Source organism: Amphiura filiformis, chromosome 16 (genome assembly GCF_039555335.1).
Source record: "Amphiura filiformis chromosome 16, Afil_fr2py, whole genome shotgun sequence".
Lineage (NCBI taxonomy): Eukaryota > Metazoa > Echinodermata > Ophiuroidea > Amphilepidida > Amphiuridae > Amphiura > Amphiura filiformis.
This window is the reverse complement of record NC_092643.1, coordinates 264,414-290,613: the sequence shown is the minus strand read 5'-3', so window position 1 is coordinate 290,613 and position 26,200 is coordinate 264,414. Positions and strand designations below refer to the sequence as shown.

General features: G+C 36.1%; 1 protein-coding gene across 2 annotated transcripts; it reads left to right on the top strand.

The window, feature by feature from the left end:
- On the top strand, positions 1 to 24,761 carry LOC140172811 (cytochrome b5-like). Of its 2 annotated transcripts, XM_072195938.1 has the most exons (7): positions 2 to 228; positions 4,439 to 4,475; positions 9,076 to 9,167; positions 9,791 to 9,817; positions 17,012 to 17,052; positions 19,258 to 19,316; positions 22,307 to 24,761. In XM_072195938.1, exons 1-6 carry the CDS (start codon positions 103 to 105, stop codon positions 19,274 to 19,276), a joined length of 342 nt encoding a protein of 113 aa, XP_072052039.1. In that variant the 5' UTR covers positions 2 to 102; the 3' UTR covers positions 19,277 to 19,316; positions 22,307 to 24,761. The 2 variants fall into 2 exon arrangements, with proteins under 2 accessions (XP_072052038.1, XP_072052039.1); XM_072195937.1 differs by lacking the exon at positions 19,258 to 19,316 and having other exon boundaries at positions 1 to 228.
- Positions 24,762 to 26,200: the final 1,439 nt, after the last annotated feature.

Sequence of the window (26,200 nt, the reverse complement as noted above, 5' to 3'; positions counted from 1 at the left end):
GCAAACAGGTGCAATCAATGCAATCACCGGTACGGCCTTTCTACACAAGTCTACGTGCTGTGTGTATCATTCCGTCGAGTGGTGATCAAAATTCAATTGAAAATGGCAGAAGAACAGACTACAGCTAAGATATACAGATTAGAGGAGGTAGAAAAGCACAAAAACGCTGACTCCTTGTGGATAATAATTCACGACAGAGTATACGATGTCACCAAATTTTTAGATGAGGTAAATTATTGCAGTGATCATTGGTGATCATGATCATGATGATTATGTAATGCATGAATGTACCGTACTCAGTGTACTCATGTATTGCCACACATGCACATAGTGACATAACATGCATGACCAATACCATGAATACGTACAATATTACCAGAACACGATCATATCAGAAATTAATATTTTGTTCTGGGTCTGATCATGGTAGGTATTAATAGAAGGAGAATTCATGGTCATGTTTTTTATACTGGGACCCTAAAAAAGGTGGTGCTGTCACATTTTGCTAAATCATTTTGTCTACTTATTCCTATATTTTTGCTAAAATTCATCATGAACAAATGGTTTTGGTGTTATTTTGAAGATAAATTATTAATCTAATGAATTAATAACAAATACAATTAAACAAATGTATTAATTAATTACAACAGCTTAATTAAGTTAATTAGTCAGGGGTGGTGCCGGAAGTGGAGGAGCCGGAAGCGGAGGAGCTCTGTGTAATTCCAATGGGAAGTTGATGTTCATTAATAAAATTTATGCACTAGTAGAAGTAAAAATGCATTTTGCATAATGTTAATCTTATTTTTTAACTTTCTATAACTATAATTGCCTAGTTAATCTTAATGAACTTAGTAATTAAGGATTTAACAAGCTTTTAATTAATGCAGTGGAATGTGGGTCATACAATACAATGGGCTGTAATTTTGCATGCATGCATATGAAATAAATTTCAATATTGTTTTATCTTTGAAATATGAAATAAATCTTCTAAAAGGAGATTATTACAGTCAAAGGATTTAATCTGATGACATATTGATCTCTGGTTATTGTTAAATAGTTTATTGATGTAGGCTAATTGTACATGTATTGTACATGTACCTTTGTTACCGGTACTAATTATTCACTGAATATTGATTTTTGGAACACCCTATATAGGAATTGGATATTTAAATTTGATATTATAGCAATTCTGTAAACTATTTTGAATATATCTTCCAAATTGAATGGCACTTAGGGAAATTTTACATAAATTAAAAAAATTAATTTACAACTTTTTTTCACACCCTGTATAACACAATGGGCTTAACAAATATAGTGCAAACTATACATTTAATGAATGGATTAATTGTGTACATTCCAAATATCAAGTTCATTTTCCAATTTAATATACTATGTAGAAATATTGGGGCGGTAAAGAAATTTAATTTTTCGGTATTTTTCAATGGAATCACCCTGTATATTTTTTGGTACACCCTGTATATCCATTCAAACTTTACAGATTTGCAATCATGACAATATATGCTTTCTAAAAATGTATACTTTTACTAGTTTGGGTGAAAACTTTTTGAAATATAATCAGAAATACAAAAAAGGAGTTGATTTTTGACAAATTGCAAGATGTGACACAATTGGGTCCTACCTCAAAAAACATGACCACATACTCACGATATAACGACGTTTCTGATTGGATTTGCGCTCTCTTTTGCTGGTCATAAATACCGTTTATGACCAGTACGCAGGGCATAAACAAGCTGCGCCACGCAGCGTTGGAACCCAATTAACACGATCCACGATTTGCTAGTGTTGCGTACATGCGCATGTCACCGCGCCCATCTCACGCTGAGCGCAAAAGATGACGCCAGATCACTGCGTTGACTCCCGGCCGCTGACCTCATGAGCCGAGCTGCTTCCTGCAAGTAGGCCTACTCATTTTCTTCCAATTTATGAAGGAAAACGGTATGGAAATGTTATTTAAACTTGTAAACCCTTATTATTTTCATCTGTATTGCCTTGCTAAGAATGTTGGGTATGTATGAACAGGGTTCATTCATAGGATTGAGGGCATGATCGCTGTTTATGCCCTCGGCTTTCGCCTCGGGCATAAACATCGATCATGCCCTCAATCCTATGAATGAACCCCTAATTCACGAACCCAGTTCCCTTTGTACTATGATCGTTATGAGTCGATACTGAGCAATCAGATATGAATGGTGCACTATCGATTTGCTAAGCTTCTTATCTATTGAGCTTGGCGGTTATGAACCACCGTTATCGCGACTTCTAAGCAGAATGAGCGTCATTTTACCCACAAAGCATTGTGGCCGTGACCATAAACAAAGGAAAACAATTTACTTCCGTAATTTTATAACGCTAATATTTCTTATGGCCAAGCTTGGCGGATCGAGAAACAACTTTGCCAGTCTTGGAAAACCTTTCCAAATCATTTCCACTGGTTTAAAAGTCCCGCAGACACCCGCCAGTATCAGTATTACTAATCACGATCAGAATAAATACATAAGTTCACCGTAACTTTGGAAGGAAATGAAGGAATTCGATCAGGTTTTCGCTAGTAAATCAACTTGAACTCGGAAACACAATGACGTTAATCGAAGATCATGTGACCGATGCAAAAGGGCATTAATACCATCCATTTCGATGCACGGGTCACCTGGGGGTCGGTTTAGATTAAATTTTAAAATAGATGATCGATATTGTCGCATAACGATCATAAACATCAAAGGCCGTGTTTGAGGGACTGCACTGATTAAATCCATTCAAGTGATGACTCGCGTTGAATAGCGTAATCGGCTTAACCCTATTGAGTGGATTAGGATTTTTCTGTGGAATCTCCTTCTATAATACCTACCATGGTCTGATTATTCGGACTAAATATTACCATGTTTACATGACATACATCTTTAAATGAGCGCAGCCTCAGCTAATACGATTTAGGGCTGCCTGAGACCATAAATGGTCTCAGATTTAGGGGCTGTGCAATGCAATTATGAGCCCTCCTGGGGGGAGGGTAAAATTGGTGGGGGGCAAGAAATTTTTGGCAAGCCGAAAATGCAAGGGGGGGAAGGATTTTTGGCAGGCCGAGAGGGGGGGAAGCAACTTTTAGGGGACCGAGAGGGGGGCAAGCGATTTTTGGCAAGCCGTTTGGAAATTTTACAAAATTAAACAAGGATTTCAAATATTGTTGGTGCATATTTTACAAACACACTGTGTTGTGTTTTTTGGGCGTATTTTGGTTTGAGAAGGTAACACAGCCTGTGTCATATTTCAAAGTTGGTCAATTTTGGTTAAAAACCCTAAGTATTCCTCAACTCAGTAAAAAAAAGTACTCCTCTCATCCAAAGGATTAAAAAAGTGGTTGATTAGTGTACAGTCCAGAGTTTACCGTTTTCTAAAATCCATTTTCCGTGTTGTAATCCGTGTTCTAAAATTGGTAAATCCGTGTTTCATGAATAAAGCTTAAAAATGTATAAACAATGATACATTTAAAATAGACTTGGTGATAAACAATGATATTAATGTCAAAATAAGGTACGGTATTCAATGTCGCGATCAATATGCTCTGCTTGGAATATGCTCACGATATTTAATTAGGCCTACTGTTACGATGTTTGGAGGTATAGGGGGTTCATGCCTTGGTAAAATACCTTTATTTCAGTATTAATTATTAAACAGTATATTTATCATAGAAATTGACACACACAACTTTACTTATGATTGTTTTTAACATTTATTCCTCTTATTTTTAACAATTTTTGTCATATCATACAAAAATGTCATTTTCGGTGTTGTACCTCCGATTCCGTGATTTTTTTCTGTTTTCCGTAAAACGGAAAACTTCGGACTCTAGATTAGTGTAGTTAATAAAAAAAAGGAGGAAATTAGTACAAGTACTGTACATTTATTTTATTGTGAAAGAGGAAAGTCTATAAGCTTCCATAGATCTCATGTATGTATCTACCACTTGACATTATTGTTTATCAAAAAAGGCAAGGGACTGGTCTATCGATATGCTTGAATGAACTGTTACACTGTTCAATGGCTTTCTTGTACTATATGAAATGTGGTGGGTGATTGAAAATGCACATGCCCTGAGCAAACTACGATGCGTACGCATACTACAGGGAAAAGAACAATGGAATTTTGCGCGCATACTTCAGGGCAATGACGTCACATGTCAAGTGGTCAATATTCAAAGCACCTAAAAATATAGATTTGGGTAGGCTCTCCTACATGTAAAGTCGGGTCACCAAAATGGCCATACTCTTTTTGAGGGTACCCGGTATCGTACACCAATTATGATTGATGGTAGCAGATGCCAGATGGTATGGTAATACCGTTGTTAATATTGTGTTAATGCGTTGTTACAAATGTACATGCTTAAATATATTTGAATTCAAATAATTTTGTTCATACATTGCAGCATCCCGGAGGTGAAGAAGTATTGATAGAGCAAGGAGGTGAGTATGACTCATGAACAAAAAAATACAGGAGCTATTGCCAAATAGGGTGCAACTCTACTAGTCTTTATTACAAGACTGGCAATTAGACTGCCCTACCGTAACCCTAAACTCCGTAAATGAGGACTGGACTCAAAGTCTAACAAGTTGCTCCCTGTTCAGTAATTGTACCAAAATAGAAAACAAGTATAAACTTGAGAAGAGAAAAAAAAATCTGAAAAAAAACCCAATATTAAAGCCATATAAAATTACTTTGTTGGTTCTCGTCTCCTTCCGCCTCAAATCCTGAGACTACCGTTTTTCGTCAAATAGTCGCCCCCCTCAAATAAACGCCCCCCTCAAATAAACGCCCCCACCACTTTTTTGTCTCGCCTGAATGTTCAGGGAGAGACTTAGTAATCACTATGGTGTGTGTGTGTGTCCGTGTGTGGGGGGGTGCGTGTGTGCGTGTGTGCGTTCGGAAAAAGCTTGTGAACGCGTTATCTTGAGAACCGTAAGTGCTATGATGATGAAACTTTATAGGGGGTAGCATGACCAGAGGGTGTCGACCTGATTAGATTTTGAGCGCAAAATATGGTAATTAAGTACCTAATTTGCATAATTTATGCGTAATAAGCAAAATACCTTGTGAACAGATTATCTGGAGATCCGTATGGGGTACAGTGACGTAACTTGGTGGGGAGAAGCGTGGCCAGATGTTCTCGACCTGATTAGATTTTCAGCGCAAAATATGCTAATTAAGTTCCTAATTTGCATAATTTATGCGTATTTGATGCGTAAAAAAAAAAAAAACCTTGTGAACAGCTTATCTGGAGATCCGTATGGGGTACAGTGACGTAACTTGGTGGGGAGTAAGCGTGGGCAGATGTTCTCGACCTGATTAGATTTTCAGCGCAAAATATGCTAATTATGTACCTAATTTGCATAATTTATGCGTATTTGATGCGTATAAAGCAAAAATCCCTTGTGAACAGCTTATCTGGAGATCCGTATGGGGTACAGTGACGTAACTTGGTGAGGAGTAGAAGGGCCAGAGGTTCTCGACCTGATTAGATTTTGAGCGTAAAATATGGTAATTAAGTACCTAATTTGCATAATATATGCGTAATAAGCAAAATACCTTGTGAACAGATTATCTGGAGATCCGTATGGGGTACAGTGACGTAACTTGGTGAGGAGAAGCGGCGCCAGAGGTTCTCGACCTGATTAGATTTTGAGCGTAAAATATGGTAATTAAGTACCTAATTTGCATAATATATGCGTAATAAGCAAAATACCTTGTGAACAGATTATCTGGAGATCCGTATTGGGTACAGTGACGTAACTTGGTGGGGAGTTGCGTGGCCAGAGGTACTCGACCCGATTAGATTTTCATGAGGTCAAAGGTCACATACAAGGTCAAAGGTCAACTGAGGTCACCAAATCTTTTAATAATTAATTTTCAACTGTGCATCACATATCCCAATAACAGCTTGATCGGTCATGTAATTAAGGAAATATGACGACTTTAAGATAGTCGCTTTTGTAAAGTATAGCAAAGTAGCACTTTCAATGAGTGATAACTCGTAAAGGAAGCATCTTTCTGTTTTGATTTATTTGATGAAATAGTTCTTTGGTATTGCCAAATTTGATTTTTCAGCGCAACATACTTTTTTCCAATTTCGTGAGGTCAAAGGCCACATACAAGGTCAAAGGTCAACTGAGGTCACCAAATCTTTTAATAATTTATTTTCAACTGTGCATCACATATCCCAATAACAGCTTGATCGGTCATGTAATTAAGGAAATATGACGACTTTAAGATAGTCGCTTTCCATGTAAAGTATAGCAAAGTAGCACTTTCAATGAGTGATAACTCGTAAAGGAAGCATCTTTCTGTTTTGATTTATTACTTTGATGAAATAGTTCTTTGGTTTTGCCAAATTTTTGGAAGGTCATTACGGGGTCATCCGAGGTCACTCAGGGGTCATCTGAGGTCAAGTTATTAAAAACTCAGTATGGGCATGAAACTTGGTGGGTACAGTCATCATTTAAAGCCAAATTTTTGGAAGGTCATTTTGGGGTCACCAGGGTCATCTGAGGTCAAATTAGTAAAACTGTCGTATGGACATGAAACTTGGTGGGTACAGTCAACATTTAAAGCCAAATTTTTGGAAGGTCATTTTGGGGTCACCAGGGGTCATCTGAGGTCAAATTAGTAAAACTGTCGTATGGACATGAAACTTGGTGGGTACAGTCAACATTTCAAGCCAAATTTTTGGAAGGTCATTTCGGGGTCATCTGAGGTCAAATTAGTAAAAACTGTTGGATGGACATGGAACTTGGTGGGTACAGTCAACATTTAAAGCCAAATATTTGGAAGGTAATTTCGGGGTCACCAGGGGTCATCTGAGGACAAATTAGTAAAAACTCGTATGGGCATGAAACTTGATGGGTACAGTCAACATTTAAAGCCAAATTTTTGGAAGGTCATTTCGAGGCCACCAGGGGTCATCTGAGGTCAAATTAGTAAAAACTGTCTTATGGGCATGAAACTTAGCACGAGGGGTACAGTCAACATTTAGAGCCAAAATTTTAGAAGGTCATTTCAGGGCCACCAGGGTCATCTGAGGTCATATTAGTAAAAACTGTTGCATGGGCATGAAACTTGGTGGGTACAGTTACCATCGGCCAGATAATCGTGCCCAGCCGATAACCGCCAAATTCATTTACCTCTCTACCAACAGTTATCGCAAAAGCAGGCGGTCACAAAAGCAGGCGAGACTCGTGGTTCGAGAACCGCCTTGTTCAACCAAGATGTTTCAAAAATGCCGATATTTCCATGCTATCTTGTGTAGTAAGCTTACCAAGTTGCGCGCATGGTCGATAATAGTGTCAATAATTGGCGAAAATCTGGATCAGAAACCCGGGAAGTGCCCCAGAAGTCAGTGTTTCTAGTTCATAGTTTGTCATTTTAGCGTGTGTTTTTACTTTACCTAATGATTTTAACAGGAATTATCGTTCTAAAATTGACCTTGAATAAACGCCCCCCCTTGGGAAAATGTAACGCCCTGTGACGAAATACGGTACCTTACCTTTAGCTAGATTTTTTTAAGGGGGTACTACACCCCTGTGGTAAATTTGTGACTATTTTTGCATTTTTCTCAAAAACTAATACTACACTGAATGCGGTAACAAAAGTTATGTATATTATTGGGGCAAGGAATCCAATTACACTGAAATTTCAGTGAATCAAGACAAGCGGTTCAGTAAATATGATAGGAAATGAGGTACATCCTAGCGGTACCTCATTTTCTATCACAAGTGTCGAACCGCTTGTCTTGGGTCACTGAAATTCCAGTGTAGTAATCGGATTCCTTGCCCCTATAATATATATACATAACTTTTGTTACCAGGGTGTTATTAGTTTTTGAGCCTGAATGCAAAAAATAGTCACAAATTTATTGAGGGGTGTAGTACCCCCTTAAAGATTTTTCAAAAATTTTAAGACTGGAATGCTTTAGGAAAACTTGATGCAGATAAATAAGTTTATAGAATAAGGATCACTTCAAGACATTTTCTCCGGAGGGGTTATCTCTCAGAATCTCACACTTCAAAACAAAAGAAAAGGGGTTTCCTCAAGCACTGTTGGAAGTGATTGAACACTAATAACGTTGCTAATTTTACATTGAAGGGAAAAAAACCTCCCTCCCTCATCAGTTCATGAAAATCATTGATTTCCATTTGAAGAGTGTAGAATTCCAAACTCACTCAGTGCACAACACAAGCATGTGTTCCTTATTTAAAGTCCCATTCAGTGATCCCAGCGCAAGTGTAAAAAAATTCAAATTGTTTTTATAAATTGCTTTAAAGTGAAGGATAAGTCATTCAAATTGTCATTTGGTATAATTTTGAAATGAAAAATTTGGCAAAAAACAAGAAAACAGCAGCATTGACATAGTTGAAGCCCCATTTAAATACATGTAGCTAATTTATATACTGTCAGTACATGTATCATGTAAATGCCTTATTTTGTCTTTTACACCGCTTTCGGCTGAACCAATAGCAGGCTATGTTAGCATATCTATGACAATGACAAAGGTACCAAAATCTGAATTTTCTGGATGAGCAAATCACTGAATGGGCCTTGTGTGAATCAGATTCGTTTTGTTGCCAGCAAAATACAATCAGAATCAGCAGATTGTCCTTAATAAAATGGTGACTTTACATATAATGCTCCCTTCTCCCACCAAATGAAAGTAAAGTCATCAGGGCACTAGTATAGAAGATGTGGTCCAGCGACCTTTCCCACCAAATGAAAGTAAAGTAGCCAGGGCACTATAGAAGATATCAATACAATACAATACAATTACAAAGAAATTTCCGGGGGAAATATTGATTTTTGAAAATAATCCTATATTTAAGCTTATAAAATAAGAAATGCAAATCTGGAATATCTTGGAAATGAATCTGTTCAGTCACTAAGCTACCAACCAATTCACATCACAAGAAATTTAGTTGCATCCCTAAAACGTATGTTTGACTATGGATTCCCAAATTGTCCTGAAAATATAAAAAATATTGTGTACTGATTTATCTACGCTTATCTTTCTGTGCACAGGTGGTAATGCAACAGAATCATTTGAAGATGTTGGACATTCAGCTGATGCAAGAGAACTTATGAAAGATTATATAAAAGGAGAACTTCATGAGGTATGTGACTTAACACCTTGAGCATTCTGTCTTTCTTACAGGGCCTCTGCTTGGTTACTTGAGTGATGCAGTGGCGTAGTGTGCGTCATCTTATGGGGGGAGGGGCACCAACCATGTAGGGGACAGGCCTGATGGGTGGGGGCACCGGGCCTGATGGAGGGGAGGCAAGCCACTTTTCGGCAATTTTCGAATCGATAAGGGGGCACATGCCCCATGCCCCTATGACACTACCCCACTGAGGTGGTGTAATCATCTTAGTAACCGATGCAACAGACATGTTTAGACCTTGCTCAATAGAGGGCGACAAACATGAATGTGCATATTATAAGTGCATAAAATAAATAGGGGACCTGGGTTATAGGTGAAATACTTGTACTCTGTATCTTGTGAAATCGGACTGTCTTTTGGAATTGACAGGAGAGCATTAAATAGCTCTTCTGGATTTGGTTTTAAAGTGTAAAATCAAGGGAGTATAGATGTCCTCAGTTCATGGTGAATACGAGTAGGTGGGTGTAGGGGTGTAATCTATGGCTTGAATGGATTCTATTTACTGACAAATATGATCAAGTAAATTTGCCAATATATATTTATTTTATAATTTTATTTGTTGTTTCATTTTTCAGGATGACCGCTCTAAAACTCAAACACAGGTAAGTATTGTGTTTGTCTGTTTGTTTGTTTGTATCCATCCTAGTCATGGGTGGAAAGTTGTTGGTGATATGGGTCTCTATGTGACAGGTTATAAAAGGGTCTCTTGAAATCTACTGGAGCAATTGCAGGGTTCCCGCGGTCCTTGAAAGTCCTTGAATTTGAAGACACCTTTTCAAGGCCTTGAAAGTCCTAGAAATTTGCACAAGGTCCTTGAAAGTCCTTGAAAATTGGAAAGTATAATTTTGACCAAATTTTGGGAGTGGAGAGGAGCTGTCACTTTCGTTAATATGCAGCCTTTTGTGTTATGGCAAGTCCTTGAAAATCATACTTTTGGACCTTGAAAGGTGTGGGAACCCTGCAATTGAATTGCTCCCTTGCTTCCAGGGCTGAATGGCACATGAATCAAGTTTGTTTGTTAGGGATGTGCTTCGGTATATTAGGGATGTGCGATTATGTGTCACTGAGGATTTGAAAGTGGACCCACCATATCCTAGAAATTTGGATTCATCAGCTACAAAAGTTTTGGTAAATTTTGAACATTTTGGCTACAGTAAGGCAAAATGGGACTATATTTTGGAGAAAAAAAAACTTGAGAAAAAAATGACCCATCCATATACCAAAATTAGTAGCATCTGCATCCTTGTTGTTATTAAAAATAAATAAAAGTGGATAAACACATTGTTTCTGTAATTTTGAGATTGGACTATTATTGAGTGCAACAAAATTAATAGCTAACAACAGTGATGAACATTTTTTTAAATGATGAGATTTTCAAATAAATTTGTAATCACTAATGATTGTGGAATTTTAATGTGGAATTTATTTTCCCAAAGGCATTTACTAAAAAATCATATTGCTTCAGCAAAAATTAGGTCACCAGAGCAATCGGTGTTGTTACTTGTATATGCACATATCAAACTTTAGTGTCAGCTAAGCCCTAATTTAATCAGTGCTCATTTTATTTTGAATCTGAGTTTATTGTTTAGTGTTTCCCCCAATGCAATCAATTGTGTTATTTATGATAATGATAACATGCTATGAAATTGATAAATGGATCTATAATTACTCCCAACTTGGGATAAAAAGAAAAGCATTTAACACATAGCTTTTTTGCACAATGTTTGGGAAACAACCTTTTTGTTTGCCTTAATTAAGTATTTGACAGTGTTCATAATTCACTGTGCTCAGTTAAGAATATTAAATGTACATAAATACACAAACATGTACTACATATGCCTACATTGAACACGTACATGTACATGTTTGAGTACTTTTATTAAAAATCCTTCAATTGTATCAATTTAAGTAATACAAATACAAACACATTATTTAAATTTATATGATTGAAGGAAAATTACCCAAAATTACTTTTTGTCCATGACAAGAGTTCTTGATACGCTGGAGGTGTATTATAATCCTGTATACTAAAAATGTTCTAACATTCTAAATATCATTTTTGTTGCATTTTATTACCAATGATTTGATCGTAATTTTACTTAATTTTAACATTGAACTCTGATGTAACATTTGTCATGCCAGTGGAAATTTTCAAATAAATCATAAAATTTTATACCAGCATTTTACAAAAACATTGTGATGATCAAAATATGAAGGAATGTGCATTATAAATCCCTGTTGTTATGGCAACACAGTTGTTGGAATGAAAGAACCTGCATTTCATTATTTTGAATTTCAAAATTAATCATAAACTGTCATTACAATTTATTAAATGATTTGTAATTACTTGGATACTTATTTGTATCTTGTTTGATTAATTAATTAATGTATACATTTTCTATTTATGGATTTGATTGCATTCCCAATTGTTCTGTTAAATGTTGCAAACCATGGGCTTGTACATTGTACATGTAAATCCATGATATCGTTGTTTTTTTCTGAACTAAATTCAGTGACTCAATAATGTGGAAATGGGCATAACATAGAAATGCTAGTTGAGATATAATTTACATGTTGAAGCATTTGACAGCACAAATTACTTAATCTGGCTTCAGAAATTCAAGCATTCAAAAATTAAAAAAAGAAATAGATAAGCCAAAGCAATTAACAGGGTATATATATAGGCTTAAACTTGAAATTACCTACTTTTTGGTATGGTAAAAAAATGCACTTATGTTATGGAAGAAACAGGCTCTTTTACCAATTTATAAACATGGAAAGCTAAATATGTCTTGAAAATTAAGGTATGGAAAAAGTAAGACGTGGAAAATATATACTCCTGAAGCAATAATATTTAATATGAAAGTATATAAAAATAACAGGCATGAAAAAGATAAGAAAACACAATTCAGAACAAAATGCAAGTCCTCACTTTTAAAACTACTTTAAAAAAACCATTAAATGTTGATTGTAAAATAATGCAGTGAGTTTCGTGCCTGAAGTAAAATTCCCATAAGTTGACCTTTACACTAGTTGAATGCATGGAATGTTAAGCTTAACCCTAACAGAACTAGGACTCACTAAAGCTCACTATTAAAACCGCTCTGCGTGCACGGATTCCACGGGACTTGATGGCCTTAATCAGACCAAGTCATATATACCCAGGGAATCGCTGGTCGGGCCAACGTCACCTGTGTAGCTACATGCTGGGGATCTTCTGCGTGGCATGCGAGGGGTCCGAGGTTCGAATCCCGGGGTGCCAAGTGACTTTCTTCTTCATCTTCTCTCCTTTTCGTTCCTTCTTTCCTTCCGATAGCCAAAAACCTCGGGTAGGGTTAGGGTTAGTGACCATGCATATTTTCCCTATATGCCTTCTTAACCCTAACAGAACTAGGACTCACTAAAGCTCACTATTAAAACCGCTCTGCGTGCACGGATTCCACGGGACTTGATGACGCTTAATCAGACCAAGTCATATATACCCAGGGAATCGTTGGCGGGCCAACGCCACCTGTGTAGCTACATGCTGGGGATCTTCTGCGTGGCATGCGAGGGGTCCGAGGTTCGAATCCCGGGGGTGCCAAGTGACTTTCTTCTTCATCTTCTCTCCTTTTTCGTTCCTTCTTTCCCTTCCGATAGCCAAAAAACCTCGGGTAGGGTTAGGGTTAGGAAGGAGAACAAGCAATAATCATGTTCCTTTTGTTTACATTTCTGGGTGAACCTGTAGTAGGAAAGTAGGTTTCAGATGGTTTATTTATAAAGAAAACATGCATGCTATTTATAATGAATCTTTACTTAAATTGTCTTGTTTTTTATTTTCTGATAATTTTTTTACTAATTTACTTTGAATGAAAATAAGGCAAAATGGTATGTAATTAAAATGATTAATGCAGCATGGTGTACAGATCTTGAATACCCATTTACTTGAAAATATATGTGGATCATTACCCGACACATAGCCAAACTTCAAACACAAACTTTAACCCTAATTGTAATTATAGCTAACCTAGATCTAACATTATAGCACTTTACATCATTTAGTTGCACACTTGAAACATGTAGAGTCAAAAATTGACTGTTATTGTTTTGCATGAGAATCACACTCACATATTGATGCACATGTTGTGAAGGATTACTCCCCATTCCAGAAAAATACAGCACTTATTTTTTGAGATAAAAATATAATCAACTTCTGCCAAGTAAAACACAGCCCAATCCTAATAAATTCATTTAGTATCAACTGGCAATAAAAGTTAAATTTAACTATTTGTCCAAATTTATGAGTTAAGGACCAAAATGTGCATTTGTAGGATGTTTTTCACATGCTGTGACAATCATCAAGTGTTATATGAAGTCTAATTTCAATTAATGCATTCTAATTTTTTGAAAAGATATGTTTCATTTTTATAGCCAATCATTTCATTTTAAAAGTAACACAAAAAAGTGAAGATTAGAACAAAATTTCGGTATATACTCAAGATTTTGAATGCTTAGACTTATTCCAAGTCTTTGATTTTTGTGATTTGATTGTCAGAAAACATGCCAAAAATACATGTTTTTATTCCGTTTTTCAAAACATTAGTAAAATAGTGAACATTTTCTTTTATCTCCAGTTAGTACTTAATGAATAATTAGGATTGAGCTGTGTTTCACTAGACAGAACTTGATGATATTTTTTTAATCCCAAAAAATTAGTGCTGTATTTTTCTGGAATGGGAAGTAGACTCAAGGATAGGATATTTGTAGGTGAATGAAGCTAGACATAATACAATCATCTGATTTTTCAATTTTTTATGTTCATTTGCTTGCCATTTTGTTGAGTATCAGCATGAATTTGTAGAAGATATGTGCAGTGTTATTTTACAATGTATTTACACTTACAGTACACCAATTTAATTATTTTTTTCAACAAATTCATTTTGGATGAACCATCACATATGAATAGCACATAGTAAATGCATACATGTTTCATGGCAGTGAGCACCATACATGAGTAGTCCATAATCGATGAAATGCAAAGTTTGGTTTTATGAGTTGTAAAGTATGCATGAGCAGATTAACTGTACAAGTTCAAATTTAGCATGACTTCTGTGAAAATCATCAATTTGAAAGCCAGCTGGTTCCAGCTGTTTGTAAACATTTTTTGTTGAAATATTAAATAGTGAGAAAATTGTAATTATGTGTTGTTTTTATGATGAAATTTTCTATGAAAGGGTCTTTTGTTTATGGTAGGTTTTATTTCATTTCCCAAAAAAATATTATTGTGAAAAGTTGCACATGGGTCAGTCCATCTCAAATCACCTAATAGGTTGGCTGGTCACCCTCTCAGATTTTGTTTAAAATCACTTATATCATAGCCCTATGTGCCAAATGAACACATTTCAAACGGTAGGTCTCTACTCCTTGTCGTTTCCGAGAACTGGCCTATTGAAAATTGGGTCAGACACCCCCTTTTTGGGCATGTGTGTTGCGACATTAGTTTTCTTCCGAGTTTAGACATCCATATCTTCCCCTAGGGGTAAACTACAGGGCTACAAATTGGAATCTAGGGTGTCTTTGACCCAAATAACCAGATTCTGGACTCATAAACAATGTATCTCACCCCTATTTGCTGATACAAACATATAAAAATGCATGTTCGTGCTAACGCACATGACGAATTCCTGTTTTTGACCCCCCTCCTCTTCATCCTAGATGTCAGACATCATCTATTTTGCCTTTAGTAGGCAATATAGGTTCAGGTGTGACCCCTATAGCAGGGTAAACCACTCATTGGCTTAATAAAAATTTCACAGGGGCTCAAAGATGACTCCTCAGCCAAAAGACCCCCGCTCAGGACCCCATTTGACCTTGTGGAAATAATCCACCATAACCAAACTCAAACAAATTCAAAATACTTGCATGATGTTCCTCTGTACCAAAAATCTTAGTGGTGTCAAGCCATCTTCATGGTTAAATTAGTGTTTGAATCTCTCATTGAAATACACAGTAAATTGATGAACTTTGCATTCTGGGAATTAGAACATTACTGTGTATTTCAATGCGATCTCCAAACAGTCATTTAACCATGAAGATAGCTTGACACCACTTTGATTTCTGGTACAGAGGAACATCATAGAAGTATTTTGAATATGTGTGAGTTTGATTATGGTGGCTCATTTCCCACATAATAAAATTTGGGTTGGTATTTAGGACAATTTTGTGTGTATTTCAATGGGAAGTGGAAAATTGCGTCAAAAAACATCAAATATTCAACGAGCCATAACTCAGAAACGACAAGGAGTTGAGACCTACCGTTTGAAATGTGTTCATTTGACCCATAGGTATATGATATAAGTGATTTTAAAGAAAATCTGAGAGGGTGACCAGCCAACCTTTTCTGAAAATTAGGTGAGTTGATATGGAACGACTCACATGTATTGGATGCCGAGATTTTCTGAGCCCTTTGCTTATTTAAGACATAAAGTGAAAATCCTTCTTAAAATAACATTTTGTGATCCTAGCATCCTCTTTTTGTGACATTTTTCAGTAGATATCCACGAAAAAGCTTATTCCCAAAATTTCAGTTGATTCTGATTTTGTGTTTGCGAGTTATGCATGATTATGCTCCAAAGGCCACTGTGTTGTAATTTCATTCTTGTGTTCCATAACGTAATTCAAATTTCACAATATTTTTGCTAAACCAATTAATTTGAAAGAAATTTTTTGTACATAAACATAATATAGCCAGAGATTTCCAGTGGTATTAAAATCTCAACTTTTTTTGAAAAATAGTGGGGAATGAGACTGTGAATCACGAAATGCCCCTTAAAAATGTTGTGGTGTTTAAAAAGTGCTTTGTTTATATTATAGCTCATTTAAAGGCTGAAATCTTGATGATACTGTGTTATCTAATTAGACCCCTTCCCTTAAATTATTGCAAAACTTTTCAAACTTGCATTTGTTGAAGCACCCCCTTTCAGTTTCTTTTTTGCATGAAATTGGTTGAAAACTTGTAAATCGCAGAAAGAAAAATTAGCATTAAGTTTGAGTGACTGCAACATTTATTTTGTTAAGTTCCTAATTCCTTTATTTTAAACTGCAGCACTATTTTAGGATGGAAAATGTCCAGTTTGAATTTCATAACACCTTTAATATTAAGGACCACATACCTGGGTTGGGGACGGATATAGTAAAAATTTCATTTGAATGAACACAGCTGCCATCAGCTGTACTCAATCCGGCCGTGTTCAAAATACAAGGCGACCGCACAACCTTGGCTACAATAATGAAAATATTAACCAATTACAAGTGAGATGACATGGTTGGATTCACTTACCTGCTACGCAGACGCAGGCGTTCATCGCACTGAGCAGGCAGACAATCATCGCACTGTTTATAGCAGTGGGTATTCAAATGCAATTTCTACTGTAATTAGGTCGAATTCGGTAGTATAAATCTGTGCATATACATGTACTACTCTGCTTCATCTCAAATTTCTTGATAACTGTCAATCATGTAAAGGGTTAATTACACTCATTCAGGGCTCGAATTTCAGGGAGGCCACCAAGGCCATTGCCTGCCCTTTTTCAGTTGGAGGGGGGGGGCTTGGATCTTGGTGCCCCCAGATCATTGTTAACTTCAAGGCATTCTATCTTCATCACTTATTGGCCTTGGTGCCATTCTTTGTCTTTGCCCAGTGGCCTTGAAAATGGGTGCCCCCCAAAACGTAATTCAAGGCCTGCTCATGATATAACATCCAGGTTACCCTTGTCAGCAGTAGTGTTTTAAAAATGTATGTTTTCTTGTTGTTGCAGACCAACTACACACCCAGTGCACCTGAACCACAGAAAAATAGGTAGGTTGAATCAAGAAATTAAGAAGTAACACTGGTTCAAAAAATGGTGAAATTCAGGGATGAGATTTTTCCCTTTGATTAGAGGAATTTCTGCTTTTTAACTTGTTCTTCCCTGTTCAAAGGTATTTGCAATTGTAGTGCAGCATCAAAACATTGATTGTTGCCAGGTTAGCTGGTTCACGCTATCTGTGTTCGGAACCATGATCAAAATCAAAATGATCACAACACAAAGTCAATGGGTTGCTAACAGGTGTGCAAACCAAGCGTGAACCAGTAACAAAGGTATGACATATTCACTATGACGGCAAATAGATTCATTGTTTTCCATCTTTTTGTGTGCTTTTCCTCTTTATTCGATTAAACTTCTTTCACATCCCTGATTCATAAGAAAATTCCAATGATAGATGGACTCTTTTGATTTCAAGCAAGTTTTGGCAGACGTTTTGTTCAATTTAGTAAATGCATGAATTGTATTGGCTCACTCTTCCAATCTTGATTCCTACGTCACAATCATTAAGTCATAATGCATTAAGTCCACGAATGTGCTGATCATTATATGACGATCATAACATGACATACATGTACTTAATCCTAAACCATATCCATAGGTGGGGTTGGCCTTATGTGCCCCAATGTTAATCCTTTTATAGTTTTATAGTTTTAATTGTCAAATGATCTTGTTGCATTAATCAATTACTGGAAAAGCTGACGTAACCCTCCACAGTAAAAGACAAAACAACCTCAAAAAAGTAGCTTGTATGTAACGATCATGTCTATCAAACTCCAAACGCGACGTGATTGTTTACCACAGCATAACTAGGGAGGTGCTTACCCCAAATGTACTGTGGCAACCAATCATATGCAGGGTAGAGTTTGATTGGCAGGGAGGTCAGATGTGAACTAGTATTTTGGGGTTGTTATTTTTTACTTTCTGTCTTTCATTATAATGAAATTCCAACTTATAATTGGAATTTTCTCATGAGTCCTTATGGAAATAACAGGTTTAATGAGAGACAAAATATGTGCATGCAAAAATTTCTTTAAAAGCATGCACTGTAGTGTTGAGTGTCTATTTCTATGATTTCTATTCCCTCCTAATCTGGAATCTTTCATCCTAGTCTTAACCCTAACATTTTCCTATCCATCATATCTCAAAATATAATCTGTTTCAAAGCATACCGACACATCATATAACAGGAGTTCTCAACTAAACTTGCTTGATGGCCACAGCGCAGAGAGGATGTCTTACCCTTCCCAGAATCCTTTGCAACATGATGCATCATCTCATATCATCAAATGACACTCCCATTATTTTGTACAGGTTCCCTTTGTTCCATTTTGAGAATAAACTGGCTAAACATAGGTCGATAGTAAAGAAATACAACTTTTTTTGCCAGATATGGGATGGGATCTGTTCATGGAGGTACATTTCATCACTATCGACCCATGTTGCACTATAGTTTGACCAGCTCATAATTGGCAGGAAATGTTAGGTTTTCACCACTACGCTAAAAAGTAGACCCACGTTAAGAGTGCTAGAGTTGACAGGTCCGGTCTATATTTTATGTGTTCAAGAAAGTAGACATAGTAGTATAGGACTTGGAATAATTTGTGATGCTTCTGGCGAGAGGTCTCTAAACAATTCTCAAAATAAAATATATTGATATTAATCTGTGATGTTATAAGGCCTGCCGATTACGAGCTGATCAAACTGTAGATAGCAAATCAGTACAGAAATAATTGAAATGGGAGAAATGCATTATGGGAAGTGTAAGATATCTTCTCTGGGCCACAAGGGGAGCCAAACATATTTCAAGCATATATGCTTGACAGGGCCGAATACACCCCAGTTTCTTATGTTTTCCTCTTACGTTTGAGTCGGTCAAATTTCAGTGGTTGGTGGGCCAGATTTGGCCTACGGGCTGTCCTGTTGAGAACACTATTATTCACCCTTTGCATGGATCTGCCATCTTGCTCAAAACACGGTTCTCCCTGCAAACGCATGCCCCAAAAGTGCATTTTTATTTCTCGCGCTTTCCTAGCAACGCGCCAGAAAGCTTTTGCAATTAAACACGTTTGACAGGTGTACGCACACACAACACATACTTTGCGGGTAGAACCTCGTTTTGAGATGACCGTGTAAAGGGTCAATACATTTATTTTGTTTTTATTTTTTAAATGCATGTGTTTGTTGCTTTTCCATAGCAAATGTGTGATTACCTAAGCACCAACCACATGCACCACCCATCAAGAATTATCTCTAGGTAGGAATTAAGTAAAACATGAGCCCTGAGCACCTTGAAGAATGATAATTCAAAATTATGAGTATCATTTCATGAAGGTGTATGTATATAATATATTATGGTGGACTTAAAATTAACATCCCAACATGATATCACATATAATCAACACACACCCCTTTTAATAATCTTCTAATCAGTGAAAATGGCAAAATGTGGATGAATGTTTGTTTTGTTAATACAATAGAACTGAGAATTCCTATAACATATTAATTCACTACCATAACTGGAATTGTATGTATTATTTGATTTGAACAAGAGGTCTTTGTTGGGTAAAATATGAAAATAGATTTGAATCCATTATAATTCATCCACCACTCTTATCACTTGAATAATTTCATATAACATTATCCTCATTATAGTAATTGTTTAAAATATAATTATATACACTCTGCAGATTAATGCTAAACAATTACATCTCCTGAATCGACATTGTACTTGATGCTCTCATATGCAAACTATTATGTATAATTATGAATGATAGAGTATGGATAGGGGAAAGAATATGTCATGTAGACATCATTAGAGGCATAAATATTCAAATTTAAATACTTATTACCCATCTGATTTGTGTTATATACCGTATTGTTTGTAATAAACGTTCCCCCTCTAATAATCGCACCCTCCAATTTTTCTGTGTAAAATTGACAAAAATGCATACATTTCCATGCTATATCATGTGAGTAAGCTTAAAACTTATCAGTCATGATCGCTAAATTGCATGGACAAAACCTAATTATGACTCACATTTCCATCCATTCCATTGCCTAATATGGTAGAATTTCACCAGATTCTTGCTTGATGATGCACTTACGGGTGTAATTTTGATGTATTTACCACAAAAAATGATATTTTCCATGGCGTCGCCATAATACTATATTAGTATAGTCGTAAATCCCACCTTTCTACAGGAGCACCATCAGGAAATTTAATCTGATTTTTAAGTTTTTTTCACTGACAATTCACCTTCAATAAATGCCCCCCTTTTGGAAAAATGCAACGCCCCAGGGCATTTATTACAAACAATACGGTAAGTGTGGTTTAATACTAATAATATTATGGAAAAATACAGCACTCATTTTTTGGGATTGAAAAAATATTATAATATGCTATACCCGCTCTGCTGGTTGGCCCCCAAGGGGTCGGCGGGAACAACTTTCTCTTCATCTTCTATCTTCCTTCCTTCCTTCCGTTCTTCTTTCCTTCCACTTAGGCAAACAGCAGAGAGGGGGTTGGGTCAATATGGTGCAACCATGTTCCGTTAAGTGAAAATTGGAATGTTCTGGTACCATTAAATCTTTAGATAGGACATGTACCAGCTAATTAACAGTTAATATAGCCTTACATGTACATGTATGTTGTGGTTCCACCCAGCTATTAACTGTAGTTAGATATATATCCACCCTTTGTATTTGTAGTAATAGTATGAGTATGTACCTATTAGTATTACCACAAATAATGTTTGCTGTGACTAAATTATTTATAGAAATAATAGTGATATGGCTGAAAACATAATTTGTCTCAGAGCTCTTGAACTGTGGCAGTGCCTGTTGTAGTTTACCATATTTTTCTCATTTTGATAACAAAACAAATATGTTTCAGTACACATTTCCTTCATACAAAAAATGGAAGAAACGCGTCTTTATCAGATATTCATTGATACAAAATGACACAGCAATTGCGTTTGCACGTAATGACATAATTATAATTATAATTATGTGAAAAAAGATTAACATAGAAGATTGCAGCTGTGACGGAGACATTTTTTATTGGCCATATTGTATTCATAACCTCATTAATATATGCAGCAAGTGCGATCCAATCACAGATAATAACTTTTAAATACGCGGACGCAAATGCAGGGCATTGAAAAAGTATATTGACCGCATCTCGTGACGTAGCTAAAAGTACGCTCTACAATGACCGCGTTATGTGACGTGTTACATGTTCGAACAATTTACGTGGACGCTGGCGCCGTATTTGGACATCGCATGATTGCGTGCTAGTGTGATTGGTCGCTAGCGGTATTTCCTTAATGGGCTATTCGATTTTTTTACAGGGAAAACAACAGATTAAGTTAAAATTGTGTTCTGTTTTTAAATTAAAAGAAGAAAATGTGACGTAAATTGAAATAAAAAAGTGAAAAGTGATGGTTATAATATCCTTGGGCTGCGCCCTTGGGATATTCCTCGTTCAAAGCACAATGTTTAGATATTTCACAATACCCTCAAAACAACTGATGCGCAGTCATTAACCTCTAATTAAAGTGCTTTTCACCACATTTTTTACTCTGATGATATATTTAAGCAATACCCCATAGTATGGTTGCACTGCACAACATGTACATGTTTCAACAAAAAGGTGAAAATAAAACTCAAAATTCCGATTTGATTTCAAGATTTCAACAAGTTCTGAAGTTTTCAACACAGAGAAGAATTATTTTGTAGCAGTGACTTTATTTGTCTACAATTCTAACATTTGCAACAGACATTGGATACTTTTGCACAAAATGGTTGTCCCAAAGCCTGTACTGACACATAAAAAAATACAAAAAACCATTCTGCATTAGGCCAAATAAAAAAAAGACGATAGATCTACAATGTAGTGTCTTATTTTCGGTATGGCTATGACTGGCGCAAATTTAGGTAGTGAACAAATTAGCTGTAAAAAAGACTAGAAAAGGTACAGACAGCAAAAATTAATCGAAAATGTTTATTGTTTTTTGTTTAAAAAGAAAACAGAAACTTTTTTGATGCGGCATTAAAAAACGCTGCGGGCGAGGACGAAAAACCAATTTTTTTCTCACTTGGACTTAAGTTTTCAATTTCTCATAAGCTTTGAGACTCAGGATTGTATTAAGGTGGCCTGAACAAATAGAGCCTTGTGCCATTTACCCTTACACAATTACATGTATGTACTTTAACTTGTATTTTTGTTTGTTTTGTCTTTTTCAGTTTGTTTGTTCAATGGATAGTACCAGCCATCGTAGCACTAGGAGTAGCCCTCATCTACCGGTTTTATTTTGCTTCCTCAAACTAACAGAAGATCAATTATCATTGGAGTGCAAGGAAGACATATGCAATAACTACCTGCCTGTTGTCATTGGGCTGTTCCATTTATTTAAAATCCCCACTACCCCTGTGGAAGATTTTGGAAATATCTTCCACAGGGGGAGTATGAATTTCAAATGGAATAGACACAATAGACAGCCTCATTCGAAACTCACCCTCCCTCGGGAAGATTCAGGTTGAATCTTTCTTAGAGGGTGTATAAAATTCAAATAGAGCTGCCCTATGTGTTCATTCCATTTGAAATTCATTCTCCCCCTGTGGAAGATATTTCCAAAATCTTCCACAGGGGTAGTGTGGATTTTAAATGGAATATCCCATTATATGAACTGAGGGTTGTGATCATTCTGCAAGGTGCAACACCGTCACTAGTAAAGCCAGTAAACACAAATGTTTTTAAACATTTTAAATGTGTTATAAACACATTTTGGTCTCGGTAAAATATTTTTAATAACATTTAAATGTCTGGTTATATAAAGGTCATGAAAACATTTTGCAAAAACACTACAGCAACATTTTACAAATGGTGTCAAAATGTTTTTGTAAAATATATTTTGGTAAACATATTTGCTAATTATTTTGTAACATATTACTATGTTTTCCATTAAGTTTTACAAAATGTTTTCTGAATGTTATTAAAACATTTTGTATCCTTTATATAACCCAACATTTCAACTTATTCTGTAAAATGTTTTGTGTTTGCTGGAAAGCTATTGACTCAAAAAATATAAACATTTGAGTAGGTTGTGGATTATATCCGAAAAGCAAGTAAAAAAATAGGCACTCATCCAAAACTGAGTAACAAATATTGTACGCTGTGGAAGTGGATGCGGTAAATTCTTTGTTGATATGGATTTCTAATGGAATGAATACTGTAGTATTTTTGAAGACCAAATTAAAATGACTAGTTTGGGTATGACGTCCTGTCAACCAGACCAAAAATGCTGTACTGCGCAGGTCAGCAAATCTCGCTGCGCCTTTGCTCTGACGTCACACGCAAACTAGTCTTTAATTCGGCCTTCAATTATAGTATTAAATCCAAGTGGAGGCAGCTATTGCATATAAACTTTGTTGTTCTTAAACAATGAAATAATATCAAGTGAAAGCAAGAAAGGTGTAAGTGCAAACTGAACCAAGTAAACCAATGAAAATTATGTATATGTGACATGATCGAGGGGAACGAGTCGGATGACGCAAATATTGTTTTTGAGATATTGGCAAAAGCAGTGGTCAAATTCTTTTGTTTTATATTGTTTGTAGCCATTGATAAATTGTTCATAACTCGGTAACCAGACATTGGGGTTTGCATCAGAATGTAGCATTCGTAAACTGCAAGAAAAAGATGTAAAACCTCTAATTGAAAATTGTCAACATGTGACCCTTTTCCCTTGATCATGTCACATATGAGAGACTCAAAATATATACATTGTATTGTGAGAGGCTGAATTCCAGTCAACCTGGGTTATTCCGGTTGAAATCCATACACCCCCTGTAGAAGACATGATCCTAATCTCCCAAACAGGGAGTGTGAATTTCAAATTAGGTTACCTGATTGGATTACCTGAATGGGTGACTCTATTTGAAATCTACACCCCTCTGTGGGAAATTTAAAGCTACATTTAAACAGGGGCGTCGCTAGACCAATATGATTCGGGGGGGTGTACAGTATGGTTTGCCGACGGAAATTTTATACCATTATACCATTCACAGTATGTCTATTACGTTACAACAACACAATTTCGTTACACATTAATCTGTTTTATGGCTCTCACAATTAGCCGACAATCACACATACCTTTTGGCATGGTTTTGCCGACGGCAGTCAAATTTTGCCGACAAAATTGTGTATGGGGGGTGTCACACCCCCCATACCCCCCCCCCTCTAGCGACGGCCCTACATTTAAACTGAAGTTGCATGCAAGGAACAAATAATATTTTTATACTTTGTTAATTTACTACTTCTTTATATAATCAGATCTTGTACTTATTCCTTTCTTGCGCTCACTGAATTGATTACAGCAATGACCAACCAAATAATGTACATTGTATTGGGATATTGTAATTAATATGTGATATTGGGGGACATAATTATTAACACAGAGAAAAATCATGGTGTCTACAATTCAAAGCAATGCCAAGAATATCTTCATATACAACAATGCAGAAGCGTAAGGACTAACTGTGATACCAGTGTGTAAAATAATGCACGTCCAAAATGGACAACTTTGTCCGTAAGGACTATTTGTGATACCAGTGTGTAAGGGATGAAATCAAAACTCGACCGGCGGTCAATCGTCGGTTCCGGGCGTTTCTGTCCTGTTTTCATTCTTTAGAATAGCAACCGGACAGAACTTTCCGAACGTGGTTGACCGCTGGTGAGTTTTGTTTTTAATCCCTAAAATAGTTCATGTCCAAAATGGGCAACTTTGTCATAGGATGTGCTATTTTCTTATCAGCCTGTCCGACAGACACTTAGAAGTTGCCACTATACCGGGACAAAAGTGACCATACTTGTGATGTTCATCTTTTGATTGGCCTGTTTTATGCCACAATTATCCTTATTTTGGCCCATTTCAGCATTAAAATAGCAATTTTTCGAGCTCATCGTCCCCAAAAAATCATTTTGGTAGCAGGTAACTCGAACGAGTTTGCAATTTTGTCTGCAGACTAGTTGATTTTTTTTTTTTTTTTACCACTGGTGAAACTATTTTGAGTATTTTCATTAGTACTGTACTACTGTATTTACAGATTACCAGCATTTTGCAGGATCAATGTTTCTTCCAAATTTGTGAAATGTGACATGTTTTTAAATTTGCAGATATTTGAATTCTGGATTTTTCATAAACTCAGCAAAAGCAAATACATGGTGAAATATAGTCATTTCATAGCAGCCCAGATCAGGTGGATATGTAAGTGTGTTTGCATTGTTAATAATACAATGCTGTTCTGCATGAATGCAGAATGTACACACTAAACTTTGTTCACCGTTGAATAGGTGGCAAATTATATTGCTCGACAGGTCACACAATTGCTTGACAGAATTGCTTGACAGGTCACACAATGTAGGCGCTTCATGTAACTGAGTTAACACTATTCTCTATCAAGACACTATGTTATAACCAGCATGATTATTTTCTTATTTAAAATTAGAAATTATGGCCAAAATATGTGCGTTTTCATTTATTTTAAATCTGATTTGGGCTTTTTAAGCTTGATTTGATGCTGATTTTCAGATTTTGTCACAATTTTCCTATTTTTAACAAAATGATCAATATCATGCCTGTTATATTAAAGTGTTGCCTGTTATTTGTTGACCCATGTATTTACGATTTATAATTAATGCAGACCTTTGTTGAAGACTGCTACTCATGTGATGGTAGTGGTACATGTAAGCACTTAACTTAAGTCAAGTCATCGTAAGTAGAAAAGGTTCTTTTTCAGATCCAAAAACTGATGATCACTCAGAAATACTTGATCACTCCGGTGTTTCGAGATGTTAAACAGCAACACCAGAATGATCAAGATTCCTGATATGAATTAAAATATTTCTGAGTGAGTATCAGTTTTGGATCTGAAAAAGAACCTTTTCTACTTAATTGAGTTATGAACAAACCTGATGAATTTGTTTCAAGAACTGAAGTCATCTGTAGTCTCTTCAAGTTTGCATTTCTGATGTATATGAGGATAAATTCTGCATTGTCAATCATTTGAAAACGTCTGCCTTTTGTATGTAATGTATGATATGAGTTTTACTGTTAATTTGAGTAAAATATGTGATCT

Excerpts from the sequence above, each read along its gene's own strand:
- LOC140172811 (XM_072195937.1), top strand. The coding sequence starts at position 103 with ATGGCAGAAGAACAGACTACAGCTAAGATATACAGATTAGAGGAGGTA. Across the intron at positions 9,168-9,790 it reads TAAAAGGAGAACTTCATGAG|GATGACCGCTCTAAAACTCA; the intron begins GTATGTGACTTA and ends TTCATTTTTCAG. Across the intron at positions 9,818-17,011 it reads GCTCTAAAACTCAAACACAG|ACCAACTACACACCCAGTGC; the intron begins GTAAGTATTGTG and ends TTGTTGTTGCAG.